The 22,920-nt window shown below is 33.8% G+C and overlaps 1 protein-coding gene across 5 annotated transcripts; it reads left to right on the forward strand.

Annotated features, from left to right (window-relative positions):
• Positions 1-18,218: 18,218 nt before the first annotated feature.
• Positions 18,219-21,999, forward strand: LOC104613271 (L10-interacting MYB domain-containing protein-like). 5 transcript variants are annotated; one of them, XM_088895099.1, is made up of 4 exons: positions 18,219-18,527; positions 20,447-20,707; positions 20,817-21,167; positions 21,259-21,999. In XM_088895099.1, exons 3-4 carry the CDS (start codon positions 20,817-20,819, stop codon positions 21,823-21,825), a joined length of 918 nt encoding a protein of 305 aa, XP_088751225.1. In that variant the 5' UTR covers positions 18,219-18,527; positions 20,447-20,707; the 3' UTR covers positions 21,826-21,999. The 5 variants fall into 5 exon arrangements, with proteins under 5 accessions (XP_088751225.1, XP_088751226.1, XP_010279316.1 ...); XM_088895100.1 differs by having other exon boundaries at positions 20,480-20,707; XM_088895101.1 differs by lacking the exon at positions 18,219-18,527 and adding an exon at positions 18,618-18,751 and having other exon boundaries at positions 20,480-20,707.
• The last annotated feature ends 921 nt before the right edge of the window (positions 22,000-22,920 follow it).

Here is a 22,920-nt window from a genome sequence, read left to right on the forward strand (position 1 = left end):
CCTGCGTTGTGCCACGTGTTACTTGGAAGACTCGGTATCTCATTGACTGGGCCCTACTACTAGAAAACGAGGCGAAGTTGCTAGTTTTGTGCCACTTTCGTTTTGAAGTTGACGGCCAACATTGAGCCACGTGTCACTCAGAAGACTCGGTATCTATTTGACCTGGCCCCTACTAGAAATGAAGCAAGCCACGCGTGCTTCAGCCTCGAAAAAAAACATCAACCATCACCCTCCACTACATGACTAACGCCAACCTTCACACTAGAATAGCACCCTCCCCAATCCCTGGACGGGTGATGGACCCCTCAACTCTTCTATAATTCAACTCTCTTCCTTCTCTCCAAACTCCAAAATGTTGAATGAAATGAATTTGCACTTTGGTTCAGTTTTTGCATTTGACATCCTATAAAAATAAAATTTTGAGTTTCTATGTTGAAAGTGATATTAAATTTGTCTTTTTCTTTTTTTAAAAAAAAATATTTGTTTTTAAAATTGAAGCAAAATTCAGATTCAAACTTGGTCAATATAAAAGTGTGTGTTCCCAATGTAAAGAAGGTTCAACAATAATGCTGGAAATACATGATACCTGGAAAACTTATAACCAATCAATCGGCGCCATAAAAGTGGTAACAAATTAGGTGGGTTTTTATCATCGAAGTCATTTCAATATCATATCTTTCCGACATCATAGATTTTTTTTTCAAGTAAAAAAGCTAGATTATTCTAGTTTTGGAATTGGTGTTTATATTCATCACAACCAAGCCTTTGGTAAAAATACAAGATTAAACCAAGTTTGCAATTTCATTAACCATACATATTTGTATTCACATTGAACATATGAATTATGAATCCAATTATAATGCATAAATTGTAAAATAAAACAAAAATTAATCAATCAAGTTAAATACATTACATGTTTAATTATTTACATTTTCATTAATTCATATTTTTTAATATTTTTTAATAATCGCATGAAACACCTCAACAACATTAAAAATGTAAAAATTTAATATTTCACTTTAATCACTGGTTCACTTATTTACTTAATGGTGGTATAATAAATTTTGCTCTGCACATATTTCTACCCTGGTCGGATATATGCACAGATTGTGTAGTGGGCAAATATAAAAATATGCCATTCCATTACTAGACGATCGTCTGTGTAATGATGATATTTTCCCGTCATCTCAAGCATGCTGCTCCACGTGGGACCACAAATGAACGATTAAGAGATACTGATAGCGAAATGAACCAATTACAAGATAGCATTAGATTTCCATGGAATTATTGACAAGGTACATTAAATTATTATCATTGGTCCAATCGAGCCAGTGTAGTGGTTTGATGTGGCGTGTGGGCCATTGCAACGCAAGCTCAGAAGAGAAGAAAGACCTAAAAAATATTAATTTTAAAACTGATTTAACATTTAAACTCCATGTCTTGTCTCATTTAAATCATATTTAAATGTATCGACAAATATATTGATATTTTAATCCTTGAATATAAGAACTTAGAGGCTTAAAACAATGAAAAGAGGTTGGAGCTCAAAATATAATAAGTGATTATCAATAAACAAACTGTTATGGCTGGTCGTGTATTGGTTGCACTCTTAAAACTATTGAGCAATGATTATAGTATATATTAAATAAGTGTGGTAGGTAGTAGATTGTAATTTCTTATTTTCTTGAAACCCCAAAAGTTTACTTGAGGTTGTAATTGTATATTGGCCTTCGTCTTTTAGGTTGTAAAGATTATGGTGGTATATATATTTAGTAAGGGCACTAAGCTAAATATCTTTGACTGGGCCATGAACCACTACTGATCAACTTTTGGATTTCCGTATCTTTATTTCTCTTTTCGTAAGCAATAGTAAGAGGTTGCAACTTGCAACCATCTTTACTTGCAATATAATTATACAATTAAGAATAGGTGGATATCTTAAACCAAAAGCAAGAGTAAGGCAACCTAACAATGGCTGAAGTTAGAGGTCACAACTGAAATTGCGAGACATAATGAAAATATGACTCATCAGTTCTTGTTGTTTATTTGTTTTTCCTTTTTTGAGAAGGGCTCAAACAAGTTGACTCTGGCCACCCTCCAATGAGCTTAGCCTAGGTTGCATTTGGCAAAAAAGGTGGCCATGTTTTGATTAGTCCCATGTGGTCATGTTAATCCAAACTCAACATGAAAAGTTGGGTTGGGTTGAATTCAAGTTTGAGTTAGGGTTAGGGTAGAAAAGTATTTACTTTCGATTGAATTGAATTCAAGTTTGAGTTAGGGTTAGAGTAGAAAAATATTAACCAGATTTAATTTTGGGTTGAATTCGATTGGGTTAGGATTGAGAGCTTGACAAACCTAACTTCATATTTGTATGTATGTATGTCTATGTATAATGACAACAATTTTTAATTTGAAGACTAACGTTGTTTTTTTTAAAACACGATGCCAATAAAACATGTTTTAACCCTCTACTAATATGATCTTTACACCGTGCATTTCATACATGGCAGGTTTCATGAGATCAAGTTGATAGAGGGTTGGAAGTTGGAACGTGTTTTATTAGCAGAAAATCTCAACTCCCATTATTCTGCCATTTTATATATAATAATACTAAAACTGAACCAATAATCAAAACCCTTAGTCTAGCCGAACCCAACCAGAAAATTTCAGATTGGGTTAAGGTTGACTTTAACTCAATATGCACCCTTACTACTCCTATGTCATGCCTTAGGTTAACTACATTTTTTTTCTTTTTGTTTTTCTTTTGGGTGGTTGTGTGTCTGTTGGTGATGCAACATTAGACCCCATGGGTACCAGGTGCTAGTTATATGCTAAACCCTAGCTAGTAGGTTAGTGACAAGATACATATAGGACCCACTCGCACTTAACAAGGAAAGCCTGCCTAGGTTAACTGGATGGTATAGCTAAAATAAATTCAACTTACAATAGTTTGTCCAAATTGTGAATAAACAGCAATCTAACACTTGGTCGTATGTGATGATTTATTCACAGGTTACCTAGCTTGTTCAATCATCTTCTTCAACGCTATTCAAAGGGTAAACTGATAAACTATGCTTAATGCAAGTTTAAGTTAGGTTGGCACCTTCCTAAATGAGCGGCTAGTCTTTTTTATTATAAATCAATAAATTAAGAGTTCCCAAATCCAACAACATACGATCACTAAAGTTGAATATTTTATACCTATGAAAAGGCATTTCTTATTTCTTATTTGATTATTAACATGAATTAAATCTTATTTGATGATAAACATGAAATCATGTTTGCACCCTTTACCAAAATCTACTCATTGACATGGCTATTATGTTCACCCTATAACTGTGTCTAGGGATGCTTAGGCGCGGGTCTATTTTTTAAACTGAACTGGTATTACTGGATTTTAGAAAATCGGTAATTGAAACCAAACTGAAGTTTATTGGTTAATCGGTTGATTGAATTGGTTAATTATCAATTTGGTTCGTCACTTTTTTGGTTTTTTATATTTATAATATATTATAAAAATATATAAATATATAATAAAAATGAAAAAAATATATAAAATGTTATATTTTAAATAATAAATTATATATTATATATTATAAATATATATGTATATTTATATATAATACATATTTATTAATTTATAATAAATAGAAAATAAAAATATATATATATATAATATACATAAAATATATAGAAATATATGTATATTGGTCGGTTCGATTAACCACCAGTTTTTTATATTGATTAACCAAAACCGAACCAGTACCTTCAGTTTTTTGAAAATACTGAACTGACTGATTCGGTTAACCAGATTTTGGGTTCGGTTTCAGTTCGGTTTTGGTCTGTTTTTCAGTTCTTCTTGCTCACCTCTAACTATGTCACATAAGAATTAGAAATTAAATTTCATGCATTTTTTTTTTTTGTGAATGTTTCACTTGTAAATAGATTCTAAGGCAACCTATATTAATTTTCTTTTTTCAGACATAACTTTAAGTGCTTTTTTTTTTGGGGGGGGGGGGGGAATAACATTAAGTGCATCACCCTTTTGTTTTCTAAGGTTCCAAAGAAATTAAATGCTTTTTCAAATTAAGAGCATGCCTAATGCTTATTAATAACAACAACATTAGAAAGTTAGTCTATGTTGGCAAATACATGATAAGAATTTAAACCGAGAATTCACTTGTCGTTGAAATTAACCTGAGTTTGAATAGGCTTTAGGATTTGAGTTTTTAAAACCCCAAATCACAAAGCTCCAATTTGAGGTTTTGTGTCTTGACTTTACCTAATGCTTAAAACATTAATCTTTGTCACTTTTTTGTTTAATTACCACAACCCGAAGGTCAAAAGCAGAAGATTATCCAAACATAGACTTAGTAAAAGCTTTTATAATAATTAGTAATCTATCATAAATCAAAATTTCTTCAACCACATTAATTATGTTAGGGTTTTTTTTATAATTTTCGTTAAATTTTTGATAATTTTTCTTAATGTACTCCAATTTATGACAATAATGACATTTAATATTTTTTTTTCTTAGATTTGGATTACGACTCAGAATTTTCATAATCTTTAAAATTCTTATTTTTGTCTATTCGACCTCAAGCCATAAAATCTTCAATTCGTTTTATCTGTCATTAACAACAACAGTGTTTCATTTGATTTGAATGAAAGGTATTACTGAAAGATAAGAAAAAGTAGTGACAGGATGCTTATCCAATGAAGTGGCGACAAAACAATTAAAACTTTGTTTGTCATTATTAATTAAAATCAATTCTTGAAGCTTGGATCTGCTACCTTTGAAGACACGACTCACATGTATTCACAGGATACTACAGTCAGTTACTCACACATTCGGAGAGTTGGGATCTCCTCCCAACAAAAACTGTTCACCAACACTTCCAATATGACATGTGTCTGTGACGTTGGTACAAGAAGTACTCTGTCAGGAGCATATCCCAATTCAAGACTGAGAACCACTCACCATATATGATATGTGCAGACTTAAATCAAGCTGAAACGTGTTGGAATGGTTTTTTGTTGGGAGGAGATCTGTACTCACATTAGTAATATGTAGATCCAACTTCAATTCTAGGGCATAAATAAGACTTTGTGCCATATCCATATATTTAATAGGTTTGGATATGGTTTTGGGTGTAAGACCTCCTTATATCAATACAAGCTTTAAAATATTGATACACTCTGATATACTGGAAGGGGTGTATTGGTATTTTCTAAACCTTACTCTTTTTCTTTTATTTTTTTTTTCAAAATTTTAAAAAGGGTGAAAATAATGTTATTAATTTAACATTAATTAAAATAAAAACTTTTAAAATAACGTATCAATGACTTGCCGACATGATACATATCAACTAATACCAATTGATACATTGCAAAATTTTAATAACACGTTTCAAATCTTTATACTTTGAAAGCCATCAGAGCACAATATGCATCCTTTGCAGGACAGTAGAACGCTAGAACTTCTATTCTATGGTTTGAAAAACATACTATATTGTGGTCCAGTGATTTGAAAGAAGCCCTAACTACTTGCTCCTACTTTTTTTGTTTTTCTCTTTTATATTCGCCATTACTACTATGCAACCAAAATGCCACTATTAATTATACACAGTCCATATCGGAAAACACTCCATGTGTTTTTTGGCGTAAACATCCTGGCCATCTTTCAACATGAGTACTGTATTTCGAGCTATGAAAAGACAGCATTAGAATATTCTTATCTACAGTACCATTTGTGGGTATTCTGATTTCTGAGGTACGCGCTTTTAATGCAATAAGAGACCACATCCAATGAATCTTTTGCTTTGCTCAGATTTAGGCAGTTTAAGACGAGGACAGTTAGGGTTTTTTTAGTAGGTGTTTGGCATGGTGCCGGAAATATTACACTGTTTTTTGAAAAAAAAAAATAGTAATGGATATGTGGAGTTGTAAGCACTATTTTTTTCTGTTTTTTTGTTTGGAATCGGTATTGTTATATAGGAATAGCATTGGTTTTGTTTGGTATCAATGCTGGCAATAACGTTTCCAATATTGATCTTATTATACAACATCCAAGATGATGTCACATTGATGCCATGTCATTACATTGTTGGCAACACTGCACCTTTTTCCCATAAAACATCAAATTTGACATTGCTTCAGACCACACTTTCCCGATTTCCAAGACGTGGTCTGGAGCAACATTTTTTCTGAGAAAACGGTACCAAATAAGAGGACGTTGCTTCCAGCACCGTTTGTAGATGGAAATGGGTTTATAGTATAATTGGACTAAGATACTAATATAATTGTCCAATTGAATGTTTCAGTATTAAAATAAGGGTGTCAATCTGGCTGTTTGGTTCAAGATGATGAGTCAGATCATATCTGATGACTATCTGTGAAGGCATGATATTCGTTACTGGAGGAATAGGAAAGAAAATATAAGGCCCCGTTGCATCTTTTTGTGTGGGTTGTCAGATGTTTAGAAGCCTGGAAGCCCTGTTTGGTGTCTTTCTAGTCACCAAAAGATGGCGTCTCAAAAAGATGTGTGAAATCCATTTTAGGCTATTTTCAAGAAACTCCAAATGAAATTTTTTGACTTTTTTCATCGTATCTTTGCACGGGAAGATGCACCTTAACAAAATAGTCTTTAAGCTGTTAAGATCTTAATATAAAATCTCGCATCATTTTTTGACTGTCAGATTTATAAGAAGATCTTTCAAAAAAAATATACCAAACAGTACCTAAATAACTTGAATTATTGGTGTAGAATCACTTTGGTCAATAGAAAGACATAGATTAGTATATGCATATTTATTCTTATTCTACTGGTAAGAAACCACTTTCCTGAATACATATCAAGTTGCGAAAGAGATTGTAGTGTAGGTGGCCAGTTGGGATGGACAAATTTAAAATCAAACCCGGCCGTATATTGTGGTTTGTGTAAGCCAATGGCCCATCTATCCCTGATACACTAACCCCACCAGCTGGTATATAGCATCTCGCCCCTATGGCCTGTGGGAGCCACACCGCATTACCAAAAAAAAAATCAGTTTTCTTGTCCATTCAAGAATGCCAAACTTTGTATCTCTATCAGAAAAAAATAAAAAGAAAACATGCACCAATCTAATCTTTTGATGGCTCATACGTTGACACAAATTTACATACTTCTCTGCACCATCTTTTCCATCGATGATGATCCATCAGCTCTAAAAAGAAGCTCTTGATATTTATTCCTACTTGTTTACTATTTCCACAAGAAAGAAAGGAATGACTTAACCAATAAAGAGCTAAAAAACAAATAACGAGAATTGACAGAATGCTAATTATTGATGGATCAAATATGGTCTCTCTATAAACCAATTGCACAATGGCTATAACTAGGTTCTAGACTTCAAGCTAGCTAGTTGTAGTTGTATATATTTCACTAGTATATTATTAATTAATAGAGTGGCATTTGGCCTTTGTTCTTGTGATCATATGGTGATATATTTATTTTACAACCAAGGGAAGCATCCTTGGATTTGAAATTAGTCTTCAACCACTAGCAAAAGAGTTGTAGACTTCCTTCTTAATAATACGAGGCATGCATAATAAAAATATAATACAAGAGCAGGGGTTACCTAGGAGAGACTAGGAGATACAACTTGCCACATCCGCATTTAGATTTAGAGGGCGTTTGTTGATTCTCGTTTAATTATGATAAGAAGAGAGAGAAAATTAATGCAATACCTGTGCAGTGAGCATGATTTTTAAAATCGGACTGGATCAGATGGTTGGACTAGAAAAACCGGGAATTGGTTAGGTGATCGGTTCCATTTTTTCCCAAAACTGGATATTTACAAAAAAAAAAAAAAAAACATTGATTTGATCAGTAAACCATTGACCTGGGTGGATGAACCATTTGAACCGTTCAATGGTTTTAACCATTTTTAATTTTTTTTTAGTCAAAACAAGCCAATCGTTCGACCCAAGAACTGGACCCTGACCGGTTCACTCTCCGGGTCAGTTTTAAAACCTTGGCAGGAGTTCACGTCTACTGTGCCCCTAATGCCATCACTCCCTTGCGACTCTTCAATACAATACGAACACACCAGACATCAGATCAACTGATTTTTTTTTTATTTTTTTTATTTCAAACGCTGGTATATTGTATTCAATAGATGTTGCATGTGACCACCGTAACAGGAGATGTTTTCTCCTTTGATTTGTGGTCAGATTCGGACTTGGAATTGGAATTGAGGTCCGTTTGGTTTGGAATTGGAATTGAAATCGAAATGATCCATCTGTTTGGTTCAGATAAAATTAATGTAAATGAGAATTAAAATCAGCAGAAAAAAGAAAATAAGAAATATTAATTCAACATGTTTAAGGTTGTGTTTGGTATATTGTTATTCCTATTTAAAAATGTTTTCAGTCGATCAGTACAAATTGACATACAACTATTATTTAAGGCTAAACAGAATTGAAACAGACACGCCTTAAAAATGTATGTACTGGAGGCTGTTCATAAAAAACATTGAATTGATGTTTCTTGTTTCATCTAACTGATGAAGTGATTCTTACATCTGATGGTGACAATAAATTTCTCTCACCAATTTATATTCATCAATCCAAAACCTTTCAGGTAATATAAATGATACAAACCTACAAATGATGTTTTAACAGATGTTTCAGTCAATAGGTGGTGATAATGAAGCTCAGGAATTAGATTGGTGCAAGACTGTTCACTGAGTTTCAGTTTGTATTATGCGTTGGAGTTTTAATGGATTTCACAATGAGAAAAACAACGATAGATCAACATCTTATTGGATATTGCCAATATATTGTTCTTTAATGTGTTCCACAAGCTGTGGAAGGCCCAATCAGGATACGAAACGAAAGGGTGTAATGTGAAAGGCACCCACGAGGCCTTGACCCATGATCCAGCAGTTTGGAGGATATATATCCTGTAATACAGGCCCACGTAATTGATAAGTTTCAAGGAAGAGTGGCCAAAAAATCGATAGTTACAGCCAATTCATCCCTCACCACGAGACAATTTAGGTCATGGCAACTTGCTCACTGGTTGTCACTTTGTTAGTGGTTGAAGTTGGGTTCATATTCATAATAAGTATTTTGTTATTTCTGTTGGATTTCAATCTTATTAGAGATTAAATTTAATGGATTTGATTGATCAATTACATGAGAAATTACACCTATACATTTATTTTGGAAAATAACTTTTCTCTTACAAAAGTTAATTTTGAACTTGTCCCACATTGGAAAATTACAAGTTTTGTTTTGAGTTTTTTAATAGAAGCTGATTTATGCTACTTAGAAATTTAATACGCAGAGAACAAAAAGATAAAGAAATACAGCAATGAATGAATAAGTGATCAGTCGTTTAAGGACTTGCCTAATGCAACTGATAATACCATGAATGCCACCCCCTGGACCTAGAGGAGAGTAAGGATTTCTTGCACCTGGTTTTGTGTGTGCAAGAGTGCACTCCCAATCAAATTGGGACAGTTAGAATTTGGATAGCACCACTCCAACTCAAATATGCGAGCCATTTAAAAGGCCCATTTGCCTCTATTAGTTTTTATAATGAAGGAAAAATCAGAACTCCAAATAGAGAGATATACTCTACATATCTCATGAAACATGGGATGAAGAAAATAGAAAAGTTTATTGTCAATGGGCACAAATCTATCACTCCATGAATGCCGATCTTCCACAGATGAAGACATTGCTATTGAAAACTATCAAGGGATTAGTGAAGCATATGAAATCTTGACTGATGAGTATTGAAAAACGAAAACAAAGAAAACTGTTGCAAACCAAACCAGCTCTAACCTGGTGCCGATGCATTAATAAACGATTGCAGACCAAATAAGGGTGGAAGTCATTTGCAAGAAATTGTTTCAGGTGCCCATCGTTTCTTATTCACTCGAGTACTCTGCTTTTTTCAAAACACTTGCAACCCATTATGAACTGGATTCGGTAATGACTCCCTTTTAAAGTCAAATTTATAAAATGCCAACTTTATTTTCTAATGATGGTATTGAGAAAAAAATCATAAACACAAAGACAATGGAGACTTCACAAATTAGGAAGCATGTTACAGAGTAATTAACGCCTACTAATTTTGCTTTTGAAGTTATCTCAACTTGAAGATTTCTGAATCTTTACCTCAATCAATTGGATAGAGTATACACTATAAAGTCATCAAAACAACAAGATTTGCCGGCTTGTTGCTTCAGTTCTCATTTGCAGAATAAGAAGCACAGAACATTGACTTGGAGAAAGCAAGTTTACCATGGAGGAGCTATGCTAGCACTTCAGTATAAACAATTCAACACCAGAATTTTGTCCCCTGCAATTGTTTGTTAATGGCATCTTCTCCATGGAAGGGCTTGGTCTGAACAGTTTTCTCTATATTTTTTACTGTCTGTCAAGCTGGGCAGTCAAAGTATTTATTTTTATTTTTTCTTTTAAATTTTTAATTTGAAAAATTTGAGATATTAAAAAAATGCAAACGATCCCATTAAATAACTCGCACATGTGATGTAGGATACCATGCGAAATCTGACATATTTCAATGTAATTCGGAGTGCACCACAGCACACACATAACCAAGTAGAGGAAATCCGGACTCAGAGCTAGAGGGAACCTGGGTGATCCATATCCTCCTCTCATCCTCTTATCCTACATCAGGTTTCATTTCTTGTAACATTAATTGAATATAAAAATCCACCATATATTCCACGTCCCAACTCCCAACCATTCGGATTCCTCTGAATGCTGGGCTTCGCAGCACGTCTCCATTGCATGCCTCAAAACATTCAGCAACCAAAGGGTTCCTAGTAAGAAAAGAGCAGTTTGAAGATAAATATGGAAATTAAAGAAGAATGTTCAGATAAGTAAATACTTGGGTCAGCATTGGTAACTTCTCCAGTAGACACTGATGTGTTTTATTGGTTTCCATAGTACAGTTTCAAATACATCCTGGATCATAGTTTAAATGAAGTTTGCCTCAACCTTATTAGTAGAACATGTAGCCATAGATTGGTGAAGGAACATTCACATTAAATGTTTTGACATAATTTGAAAAGATATTTCCATATCAGATAATTCCTGGGGTGAAATTAGGAATACTTGTAACATGCCCTTAATTAAAAAGAGTATCCAATCCACAATTGCAGGTGCAGATATCCTGGGTGAAGTCTGCTTCAAGCCAACAAGCCTAATTGGGCCTCTTGGGAGCTCATACTGAATGGTAGCTTCCTTTAGGTGGGGAATGGGGAAAACATCAATGTCTGACAAGATCCCGGGATCAAGGAGCAACTGTACCATAAACCTGAGGGGTGCCCTATAGGCTGTAGCTATACAGCAGGTAAGTGAGGTCATTGAGTCGAGCAACAGAACATGGAAGGTTGATACCATTAGACAATATTGGTTTCCAACTGGGATAGGAAACAGAATTCCATCTTTCTCCCTTCTTCGAGTCATGAGTCACGACAATAGACTGTGTTGGATTCATAATAAAGTCGGAATCCTATCCACGAAATCAATCTATCATTTGGCAAAAGCTATATATATTTAAAACGGAATTCAAACTGGATAGTTTTCCATGATCGCGTTGTTGTTAGGAAGAACCTTAGACCCAGAAATGTGGTTGAGAGTGACCTATGCCTCATGTGCTGTGGCCTCTGAATCAATCAGCCATTGCTTGTTTCAATGCCACTAGGTGCGTGCTGTTTGGTTTGCCTCTCCCTTAGGCTTGTTATTATGGTTATTATGGAAGAGTTGAAATGAGTATGTTTTCAATGAGGGGTTGAAATGAGTCAGTCTGAATCTCCTTCCACGAGAACCTTACCCACAACACACTATCCCCGTGAATTGGGAACATCTCCCCCTGTATAATATTATGCAGAGGATGAGATGTTCTCCATGTATAACTGCAATTAACATGAGCAGGAAATCCGAACTCGAAATGAATATGGTTATTATGAAAGGGCTTGCTATTTTCACCCATCTGTTATTATTGATAGTGCTTCCAGCCTTCCAGGTTGGCTTCGAAGATGCAGGTTGGGCCCAAGTCCAATCTTTTCTGACTCTATCCAGGCCCAATTCAACTAGGAGGTGTCATCAATAACTACTAGGGCTGCTACTTGGGCGGCGGCCCTAACTCGTGTTCGACTCAACCAATCTGAGTTTTTTGCTTGGGTTGCGCTTGCATTTTCAGGCTATAAGCTACGTCTTACCTAAATTTGGGTTGGACTTAGGTTCAGGCCTCCAATAGCCCATATCTAATCCTAGCTTAGCGTAACCCATCTTGGGTCTGACCTAATTCAAGCTTAGCTGAATAAGTATTTGCACACATACGTTATATTTATTTAAAACCATCTTGTTTTACACCTATATATGTGTATTTGTAAAATGAAATTTATACATGTCTAATCAACTTTACTCCGTGACCTGACCCAACACGGGCTCAAGCTCAAATTGAGTTATGTCGGGTTAAACTTGAGTTGGGTCAAGCTCGGACCCAAGGTTTGCACTGTTAGGGTTGGATATGAGTTGACCTTCAACCCAACCCAATTCACTCCAGTTGCACCCCTATTGATAACTTTATTATTAGACTTACATCACACTTGGGTTGATCCCGCCACCAAGCTTTGCACCCATGTTGATAGTATCAATAGCGAAAATTTTACCTGAAATGACAAATCCATCTTTGGAATTGAGTCTATGCATGGGTTGATTCAATTCAGTTTTACTTATCTGTGGTAACTAAACCGACATTGTCGGGTTAATTATTAGGCCAACCGAAACTGACTGATAATAACATAAAACCGATTTTATATTCTTTTTGCATTTGGATCGGTTTCATTGGTTAATCTAGCAAAATAAAGAGAGACGCTAAGGAGGGAGGGAGGATGTTGGTACTTGCTAGTACAGACATTATGCAGGGCTAAGAGAGAGATTTGACATTTTTAATGATAAAAGAAAATAGAAAAGTAAGAAATGGTAAAAGTCAATGATTTCTCAATCACATATCAACATATTCTTGGAAATATCGGTTCTTTCAATTCGATTTACATTTTACAGGGACATAAACCACATTCAAACCAATTCATCAGGTTTTAATATTTATCAAACTGGAACCAACCAACTTCATTTTAAAACTGACAATTTCGAGTTGAATCGGTTCGATTTAATTGGTTTGATCGGCTTATTCTATTTTATGAACAACCCTATTCTGCATTTCCTCTGTCGTTCAGAACTTTTTGTTTCCTCATTCGCATTCCAACTCCTACCATGGACGCATCTCCTTCACCACTTTCCAGATTTTCCACTCTACATTGGCGCTATGGCCTATGATCGTAAAAAATGGGTATGATTTCGAGGGACTGAGTGTATGTGATAAGAAATTGTGATCATCTCAAGGGTAAGAAATAAAAATCTTTGGTGTGACCTTGAACGGCAACTATAGGCCAAAGATTAATGAGGAACGTTCCTTACAGGGAATTGGAATTTTTTAATAAATTACAAAAACCCCTTGTATTATGGTGTTTGTGATAAATACCCCCTTGTACTTGTTTTTGCAATAAAGACTCCCTGAGTTTTTACCTTGTTATATAAAATCCCCTCAGATTCTCATTTGGCTGTTTAAGCCTTTTTTTAAATTCCAAAATTTCCCTTTTCTTATTTATTCTCATGATGTTACCCTTTCACTTGCACTTTAATAATTCAACAATTCCTAAATATATTGGTTTTCACATGGTTAAAATAGCTGGTGTGGCATATGTGTACATAGGTTCTTCTCCAGCGACAGCGCTAAGAATACCTTATTCTCAGATGATGGCATAAAAGATGCAAATGTTTTTTACAACTTCCAGTGAACAACGATGTACAAATTCATGTCAAATGGTTCTCCGATGGTATGTTTGTATAGATTAGAAAGGGTGCACGTGCTTTACATATGGCAATTTTTTATGATGATGATAGTAAATAATATGTTTCTAAAATTTTATACATTTTTTTTATATTTCTATGTATATAAAAATTACTTATTTGTTATACTTATTTTTGGTTTATATGATAAATACTGATATTAGAGATGTGTCCAAATGTTTTCTACAAATCATTTTGTATTTTTTATACTTTTGTGTGTTTTTATATTTTTTAATTTTTATTATTTAATTATGACGTTAAGGGTTAAAGTTAAAATTCTTGACTCACCACCAAATAGTAAAATAGGTCCCTTTTCGGTTGGTTTTAAATTTGTATTTTAATTATTTCCATCAACAATAAAATCAATTATTCTTTGTCACACTTATTTTTCTTTAACATGGTTAATTAATATAAAAAAATATGCCCAAATGTTTTTCACACAATTTATATATTTTTGTGTTTTTATCTTATTTTAATTTTTATTATTTAATTATGACACATTTGACCTAAAAGAGTGACTTGTTGATCTGCACCAAATAGGAAAACAATTTCACTTGTGGGTTAGCTTTAAATTTTGTATTTTGTTTCCATTATTAAAAATAATTTTGTTTATCATGTTTAATTTTTAATATGATTAATATAAAATAGTAGAGATGTATCCAAATGTTTTCTACAAAGTTTCTATATTTTTCATATTCTTTATATTTTTTAGTTTTTATTTAATTATAAGATCATAAATCAAGGGTTGACACATATGACCTGAAAGGTTAAACTATTGACCTACCACCCAAGAAACTATTTCATTTTTGGGGTCAGTTTAAAATTTTATATTCTATATCCAACATCAATAAAAATAACCATCGTTTATCACACTTATTTTTTATTAATGTAATTATTTTAAATAGAATATGAATTAATAAAATTTAGTTTAATAATTAATAAGTTTCTCATAGCAAAATTAATTTTATATGGTTACTATTTTTTATTAATTTTATTTATAAAATTAATTCTATTATAACTTAATTATATATAATATTAGTAATTTAATTGGATTTTCAATTAATACAAATTACTATAAATTATTATTATTATTATTATTATTATTATTATTCACAAATTTGAGTTCATTTTTACGACTTAAATGGGTTAAAGTTTTATTAGTAGTGACAATTAATAATTATGCTACCTAATTAAGTTAGTTAGGATTGCTTAACCACATAAATAAGTTACCCAATTAAATAGGTAACTTACAGCACGAGCTTGTTAAAAAATTCACTTACAACTATTGTATAACATATGGATTAATTGGCATGAAACTAATGGATCCATATGTAGTACAAATCTAAACTCAAAAAGGACCAATATCTAGGGGTGCAACTTGAGCGAGCCCTGTCTGAATTTGGATCGACCCAACCCACAAATTTACACGTGTTGGGCTTGGATTTTTGGTCCTTAGGTTGATTGTGAGACTAAATTTTTGGGCATTCTTAATTTAATGGTTTGGCATAGGCATAGCCCTTTATCCCAGCTCGAGCTCAAGCGAACTATATACATACATATATACATACATATGCACATATAGATACACTATTTGCATGGACACACACACACACACACAACAAACCCAATCCTAGTGGCTTAAGTTCAAGCCCAACCCAACTGCATCAAATTTTAGGATGAGATAGGCTCGGCTTGGACAAATTTGACTTCACCTTGAGCTTGGGCCTTAAGTCCAATTCTAAGGGTTGGGCCTTGGTTGAGCTTAAATATTGTTATTTTAGTAACCGTGAAATTATTTTACCTAATTAAGTAAATAAATGTGGTAATTATTTTAATTACCTTGATACTTTACTTAATAGTTCAGTAATTTACTTAACAAAATAATGGTAAATTCACTAATTTAATAGTATTTTACTCTCAAACCATTGTTACTTTAATTACTAATATTTTACTTAAATAATTCATTAAATTACTTTTTTCAAATAGTTTGGTAACTAATTAAGTAACATAAATTTACATAAATTATGATATTTTTCAATAATAATTACCATAATTATTAATTATATGTATACTTAACAATTTAAGTAATTGTCAATAATAATTAAATTATAGTTACTATTATTTTAATTACTATAAAATAATTTTGCAGTAATTTATAGCAATTAAAATAACAATAATTATAATTTAAATAATTCATTAAATATGATAATTTGTTGTTAATAATTCATATGCATCCATAGCAAGTTGAGCGAGTTAGGCCTAATTTAAGTTTAACCATATCCAACCTTAAGAATTGGGTCTAAAGGCTTGAGCCTAAGCCCTATCTATCCAATCTATGCCTAATCACACTAAAATTTGATGCACTTGTGTTGGGCTTGGGCTAGGGGCTGGGCTCATGTTGCTAAATGAGCCTATACTATAATTTGGCATAAATGTATGTGTTTATGTATGCATATACATATGTATATATGCAAATATGTCTATATTTGTATATAGTTGAGTTGGGCTCAACTGCTCAAGCTACCTAAGGCCTAGGTTCAAACCCAACCCAAAAAATAGAAAAGGCCTAACTTTTGGGCCCACCCAACCCAAGGACCGGAAATCCAAGCCTAGCTTGTCTTAAACCACCATTTAAGTCAATCCAGACTCGAGCTGGGTTTGCCTAAGTAGACTCCTATGAACCGTTCCACTACTTAGGTGGAAAATAGTTTTCTTTATGACTTGGTTTAACTTTCTATTCTATTTCCATCATTAAGAAAAATAACTTTATTTACACACTTTTTTTACATGATAAATACATATTTTTTTGAGAAATATTTTTTTTACAAGTTAGTTTAACTTTCTATTCTATGCTTTTATCCTTTTTAAAAGTTTTATTTTACCCATTTGACCTAAAAGGTCAAAAGGTCAAACCATATATCCACCACTTGAATAGGAAAAATTGTGTTTGTTTTTGGGTGATTTTTAAATTTTGTATTTCATTCCGATCATTAGTAAATTAATTCTTCTTATTTATCATACTTATTTTTGAATATGATAAATATATAATATTAGAAATGTGCTATTCACTTTTTTGTTTTTAATCTTTTTATTATTTAACTATGACACCATGTGTTGACCCATTTAATAGGATGATTTAATTACTTGCCATTTGAACTAAATGATGGTTTCATTTTCACTAATTAGTATAATTTATTAATGAGAAATCAAAATATAGAATGAGAGTTAAAAAGGGATGCCATGAAGTCCAATTGCATTGGATTGGAACTACTTTTCAATAGCCCCTTTGTTTCAATTAATAGAGTAAATTGAAAAAGGGATGCCATGTTTCATTGAAATTTCTAAAAAAAAAATAAATGTTATAATAATATATAATCTTTGAGATTTAGATTTGGTTCCTTTAATTATTATTTCATGTAATATATTTATAATTAATTTTCTTGTTTGTAAATTTTGTTCCCTTTAAATGGGAGGAAAATTTATATTTACAAATTGTATACGTGAAGGTGAGGGTAGGTTTCTTTTTTATTGGGTGGATGAGGTAACATCTATCCACATAAATGACTTTTATAGTTCAACAATGACTACTATAATATTAAATGTCTTAATTATGGTGTTATGTCAAAGTACATATTTGTCCCCAAGAAATTCAGTGATAAAGTGGTAATTTATGTCCAATGAAAATTCTAGAAAATTACAATATTAAATGTCTTAATTATGATGTTTTGTTAAATATACATATGTCCCCAAGAAGTTCAGTGACTAAGGGGTAACTTATGTCCAATGAAAATTTCAGAAAATTACAATATTAAATGTTTTTGTTAAAGTACACATTTGTTCCCAAGAGATTCAGTGATTAAAGTATAATTTATGTTCAATAAAAATTCCATAAAATCAGACCATATTCGCACTTTTTTAAATAGTATAGATTTAGATTAGGGAGAATGGATTTGCCCATTCTCATACCCTTGAAGCCTTGAATTATAAATAGGGCATTTTAATAATTTAGTGTCTTTCATCAGCTGACTTAACGGTTAGGGGTCTTTGTCCCGATGACCGATCTAAGAGTTCAGGGGGGTTTCATTGACAATGACCCCATGTTAGAGGGGCCTCTGTAATTTACTCATTTATTTTGAACTAGAAAAATAATCTCGCACGTATATGGTTCTGCACACGTGAAATCCTGACTTCTGATCGGTTGCAACAAAGCAAACGACGTTTTGTACGACAATCGGGACTCATAAGGATTGAGGAAGTGCTTTTATCTGCTTTTCTTCAAGGGATTTCACGGCACTCACCTTCTTACACACCACCACCACGTTGAGGAAAGTGCTTTATCTGCTTTCCTTCTTAGGATTTCTCTGGCGCTATGGTTGGTTGGTTACTGCTTGAGGAAGAGTCTGAGCTCTGGTACACGCACCGTCTACGCGGCAAATTGAGAAGGTTGCCTATGGGTAGAACGTAGAAGATTCCAATCTAACGGTTCCAATCAAAAGGTGCTTTGCGGCACTTCTTTCCGTCCTTGGCGTGGGAATCAGGTGCAGAAACGGTAGCAGCCAGCACCCACGCGGCCAGGCGGCCCAGGCCAGGTATCCATCTCTCTCTCTCTCTCTCTGCCTGCCTGTCTTTCTCTCTCATGGATGCCATTTATTTTAGTTGATTTATTACTTCAATGGACAAAACCCTATACATTTTCTTTTTCTGGACGATTTGTGCCTTACCGAGGTTATGGGGCTTCCATGGCCATGGGGGCGTGGGTTGGTTCGGTTATGGTTTGTGCTTCCAGTTCCAGTTCGTCAATGACAAGTCCAAGGTCTTTAAATGTGCTCCCAATACAAGGGTGGTTTTGATTTGGTCGCCCTTTTTTCTACTTTTATTGTTATGAATCTTATGATCATGCATCTTCAGATATGATCATTTATTCCTCTCATGGACGAAACCCTAAGTCCCTAATCTTCGTTTCGGTTAATCGCTCCCTCTTCTGGTTATGGGGCTCCATTGATGTTTGTTTGTGCTTCAGTTGCTACATTTGTTAGTTTTGACTTGAAAAATATTCGGATGTCTTAGGTTATGCTTATGAGTTTGATTTCTAAACACTAAACTGCATTTTAAGACTCGAAAGCAACTGTGCCTCATGTATCTTCTCATCCTTGCTCACTAGAACTGTAACTAGAACTAGAACAATGCCTCCACAGTCCGTGTTCACAGCTAATCTGACCTGTGGGTCTGTCAATGACCTGTTTAACCGTAATTGGTGTCAGTAGGATGCATGGGTCATTGGACCATCATGGTCCAATACATTGAGTTTCTGGGTTATATTGTTGCGATCAAATGGGATTTTAGCTACCTGTAGGTGGTAATGAACCTAGTACCTTTGATGTGGGGAGTTCACAAAGATATCAATGAAGTACGGCTATAACCATATCATGTCTCCACCTACCTAGTATAGAATCATTGGAGAAGGTTCATAGGAAAGCTTAATTCTGCATGATTGAAATGGGTATTCAACACTGTGGTCATTCATTCATTATTTTCAAAGAAGTCCATCTAAAACTTTTTTGTTTAATAGATTTTAGCTCTCGAATGAAAAAAAAAAATGATAACATAAAGTAGAGACTCAAAATACACCATCAGCAATGTCACTAATGCTGGTGTGCAAACTGTAAAATATAATTCTTAAGGATCAAATGCTTCTTGTTTTTTAAGAGTATTCTGAAGTGTCTATCTCAACTTTGAACTGACTAAAACATCTTCTTGGTTATTAACAAATTCTGACAATACAATTCAATTGGGAGAAATATGGTGTGAAATCAGAGAAATGGAGAACCAAGACCTAGACAATTCATGAACAAAGAAACTTATACTTTGGCTGAACTCAACTTTCTTTCTTTCTTTTATAAATTGAACCCTCTTTTCGATCTCTTTATTGCAACTAATATGTTTCTCTGGTAGGTTTTGCTTACTTACCTGTATTTGTTAAATATTGTTATCGTTTATTATAATTATTAAATTATCATGATGATGATGCTTAAGTGCTTAGCTTGGCTAACTTTGTTTGTTATTGGGGTTCGACTATGATTCCGGAAAGACATGATATCTGAAAATTTTGTGACCAATCAACCGGTATCATAAACGTGTTAACCAATCAGGTGGAATTTATCAAAATTAACAGATGGGTTTTGATTGGTCAAAATTCTTCTGATACCATGCCTTTCCGGTGTCATAGATTTTCCCTTATTATTGACAAAATTCAACCTTTGGACTTTAATGCTGGTTATTTCACAACATGTGTTTGTTATTGTCAAATTATTTTCTTTGAATCTCTTATTGACCTGACTCAGATTTTGTTTTGTGTATCTATTTGTTTCTCAATTATAGCCTGCACTTTAAGCAAAAACGTGATCCTCTATTAATAGATACTACTTAGACTTTCATCCCATTATGTACTGCTTATAAATGAGTAATTCTGTCTGTATTAGTAGCTATTTAAACCTCAATTTTTTGTTAGGCTTGTAGCATGTTATTTGCTGTTTGGGTGCAGCTACGCTCTGCCTACTTTTCTATGGTAGAGAGGGAATGGAGGAAGGTGGCTACTAAGGTGGCATTTGGTAACATTGTAATGGAACATTTCTAGTATTCCAGAAAGAAAAGGCAACAATTTTTTGCTCCTGGGGACACCAGAAATTCTAGTGGAGCATTACCAAATGTAGCTTAATTCTTTCTACTGAATTGTTGTGGTGCCGTGGTAACATGGATAATTCTGAGACAGGTTGTTTCAAATACGGTTTCATAGCAATTTGACTTGTGAACTATGACATGTTCTACACTTAAATTCATTTTGCATTCATCACATTAAATGACTTAATATATGTGTGTAGATGTCAACTCGTCGAACCAGACTTCCATCCTTTGATAATGCTTTGACTAGCCCTGCAAATTGGACAGTTGAGCTAGAGAACATGTATATTGACATAATGGTGGAGCATGTCAAAAGGGGAGACAGGAACACAACTACTTTCTCAAAACCAGCATGGAAGCAGATTCGTCAGAAGTTTTATTTCCGGACAGGAAATAAATATGACCTAAAGCAGTTTAAAAACAAGTTCAACCAGTTGAGAACACGTTATAGGGTTTTTAAGAAGCTACTAACCTTACCCCCTGGCTTCCATTGGGATCCAGTTCTGAGGACTCCTACAGCTCCCGATGATGTGTGGGATAACTACATAAAGGTGAATTTCATATTGTCACCTAGTCTGTTCTTTTCCTTCTTTCTCTTTTCAGACAAATAGAAATTGATGCTATATTGTATTTAACTTGTAGGATAACCCTGATGCAAAGAGATTTCGTAAAGCTGGCTGTCCAGAGTATGATAAGTTAGGGATCATATATGGTGATTCAAGTAAATTAGAGTATATTGCAGACAAAAATAATCAAGATCTTATATTGGCAGATACTGACCTAGAACAACAACGTGAAGGTGATCTTCACTCTGATACACCACCCTCTGCTCAATTTGAGGCAAATTTGACTCCCAATCTGTCCGAGGATGTTGAAGGTGATCTGGATGATGACATCCATCAAAGGTCAAATATGCATTCTCATTCTCGTCGGGGAAAGAGGGAGAAAATAAACACTGAGATGTCTGATGCCATTAAATTCATGGCCCAAGCATATAACCGAAGGATAGATACACTCGTTGAACATGCTGAGAAGTACTCAATTGGAAAGTGCATCAAGATTCTTGAAAACATGGAAGGATTGCCCATGAGAACCTACCTGAAGGCAACAAAGATGTTCCAGGAACAAGGGTGGAGGGAGACTTTTATTGAGATGTCTGAAGACCGCAGAAAGGGTTGGTTGGAAGCTGTAATGTCTGGAGAAATATGATTTTTCTTGCTTAATGGCATTGTAGCATTTCACATTTGTGTTTTGTGATTTATTGTGGGATACACATGATATCGCTTTTCGGGTATAATGTGCTACAGATGGATTTTGTGTTATTACATCCCTTTTATATTAGAATGTTGTGTATTTTTTCAGTGACATGTTTTGGTGATGCCATTTCTGTTTTTTTTTTTTTTTTTTTGATATTTTTTCGTATGTGTATTTTTCAGTGTTGTTGTAATGATGTATTGTGTTTTATGGTTGTTATTTGCCCAATTAATTGCCCATTATTGTTCTGGATGGAATAACTGATTGAAACAAGTAAATTGGTTGACTCCATGCATGAACTCAAACAATGAACAAGTTGTTGAAACTGTCAGATCAGTCCAACAATGGAAAAGCAGGTTCAAAAATAGAAGAAAATAAACAAACGGCAATCAATTTGATAATTACAGAAAGTACTCGGCATTATAAGGGTATCCTGACTTTGGCCTATTGTGTACTAGGAACCGTTGTGGATAACCTAGACAGATTCTTAAGACTAAACTGGAACTCAAGAATATGAACAGGTGAGAGTAAATCTGGTTGACATGGACCTTACAAGTCGTGGACATTCTTTGTGTTAGTTTGCATCTTTATCTATATTTTACCAAGTGGATCCTTGGCTTGATGGCATCAGACCCAGTACAGGGGATTATCAAACCTGTTCTATAATGAGATAAAAAATTCTGGCCTTATTTTGTTTATTTTGTGTTTTTGTTTCAGATCTATATGTAGGATTAGAAGCATGGTATGTTCTTTGGCTTGCTTTTTCAGAACGGAAGGCGAGAGGAGAAACTTTTTGATAGGTAGTCCTATAAAACATGCTTTCAAGCCAAAAAAAAGTACTTTACAAAATGCAAAGAAGCATAAGATTTTGCTAATCTCACTGCAAAAGCACTTTTCTTCCTCTTTCTTCCTCATAACCAACGCTTATTTGAGACTGACTTGATCTTTGTCAAGTTTTTCTTTGCATGTTTATCTAGATTCATCGAAGACATGCTCCTTGCCATATGACCAAAATAAACTGCTCCTGACTATAACATCAAGAAACATTGT

The sequence above is a fragment of the Nelumbo nucifera genome, chromosome 1 (genome assembly GCF_055504915.1).
Source record: "Nelumbo nucifera cultivar China Antique chromosome 1, China Antique-T2T, whole genome shotgun sequence".
Lineage (NCBI taxonomy): Eukaryota > Viridiplantae > Streptophyta > Magnoliopsida > Proteales > Nelumbonaceae > Nelumbo > Nelumbo nucifera.

Bases quoted from the DNA above. Each gene is read 5' to 3' on its own strand.
- LOC104613271 (XM_010281013.3), top strand. From the start codon at position 18,611: ATGGACAAAACCCTATACATTTTCTTTTTCTGGACGATTTGTGCCTTA. The intron at 18,752-20,816 runs GTCTTTAAATGT...ATATGTGTGTAG, and splicing joins TCGTCAATGACAAGTCCAAG to ATGTCAACTCGTCGAACCAG. The intron at 21,168-21,258 runs GTGAATTTCATA...TTTAACTTGTAG, and splicing joins TGTGGGATAACTACATAAAG to GATAACCCTGATGCAAAGAG.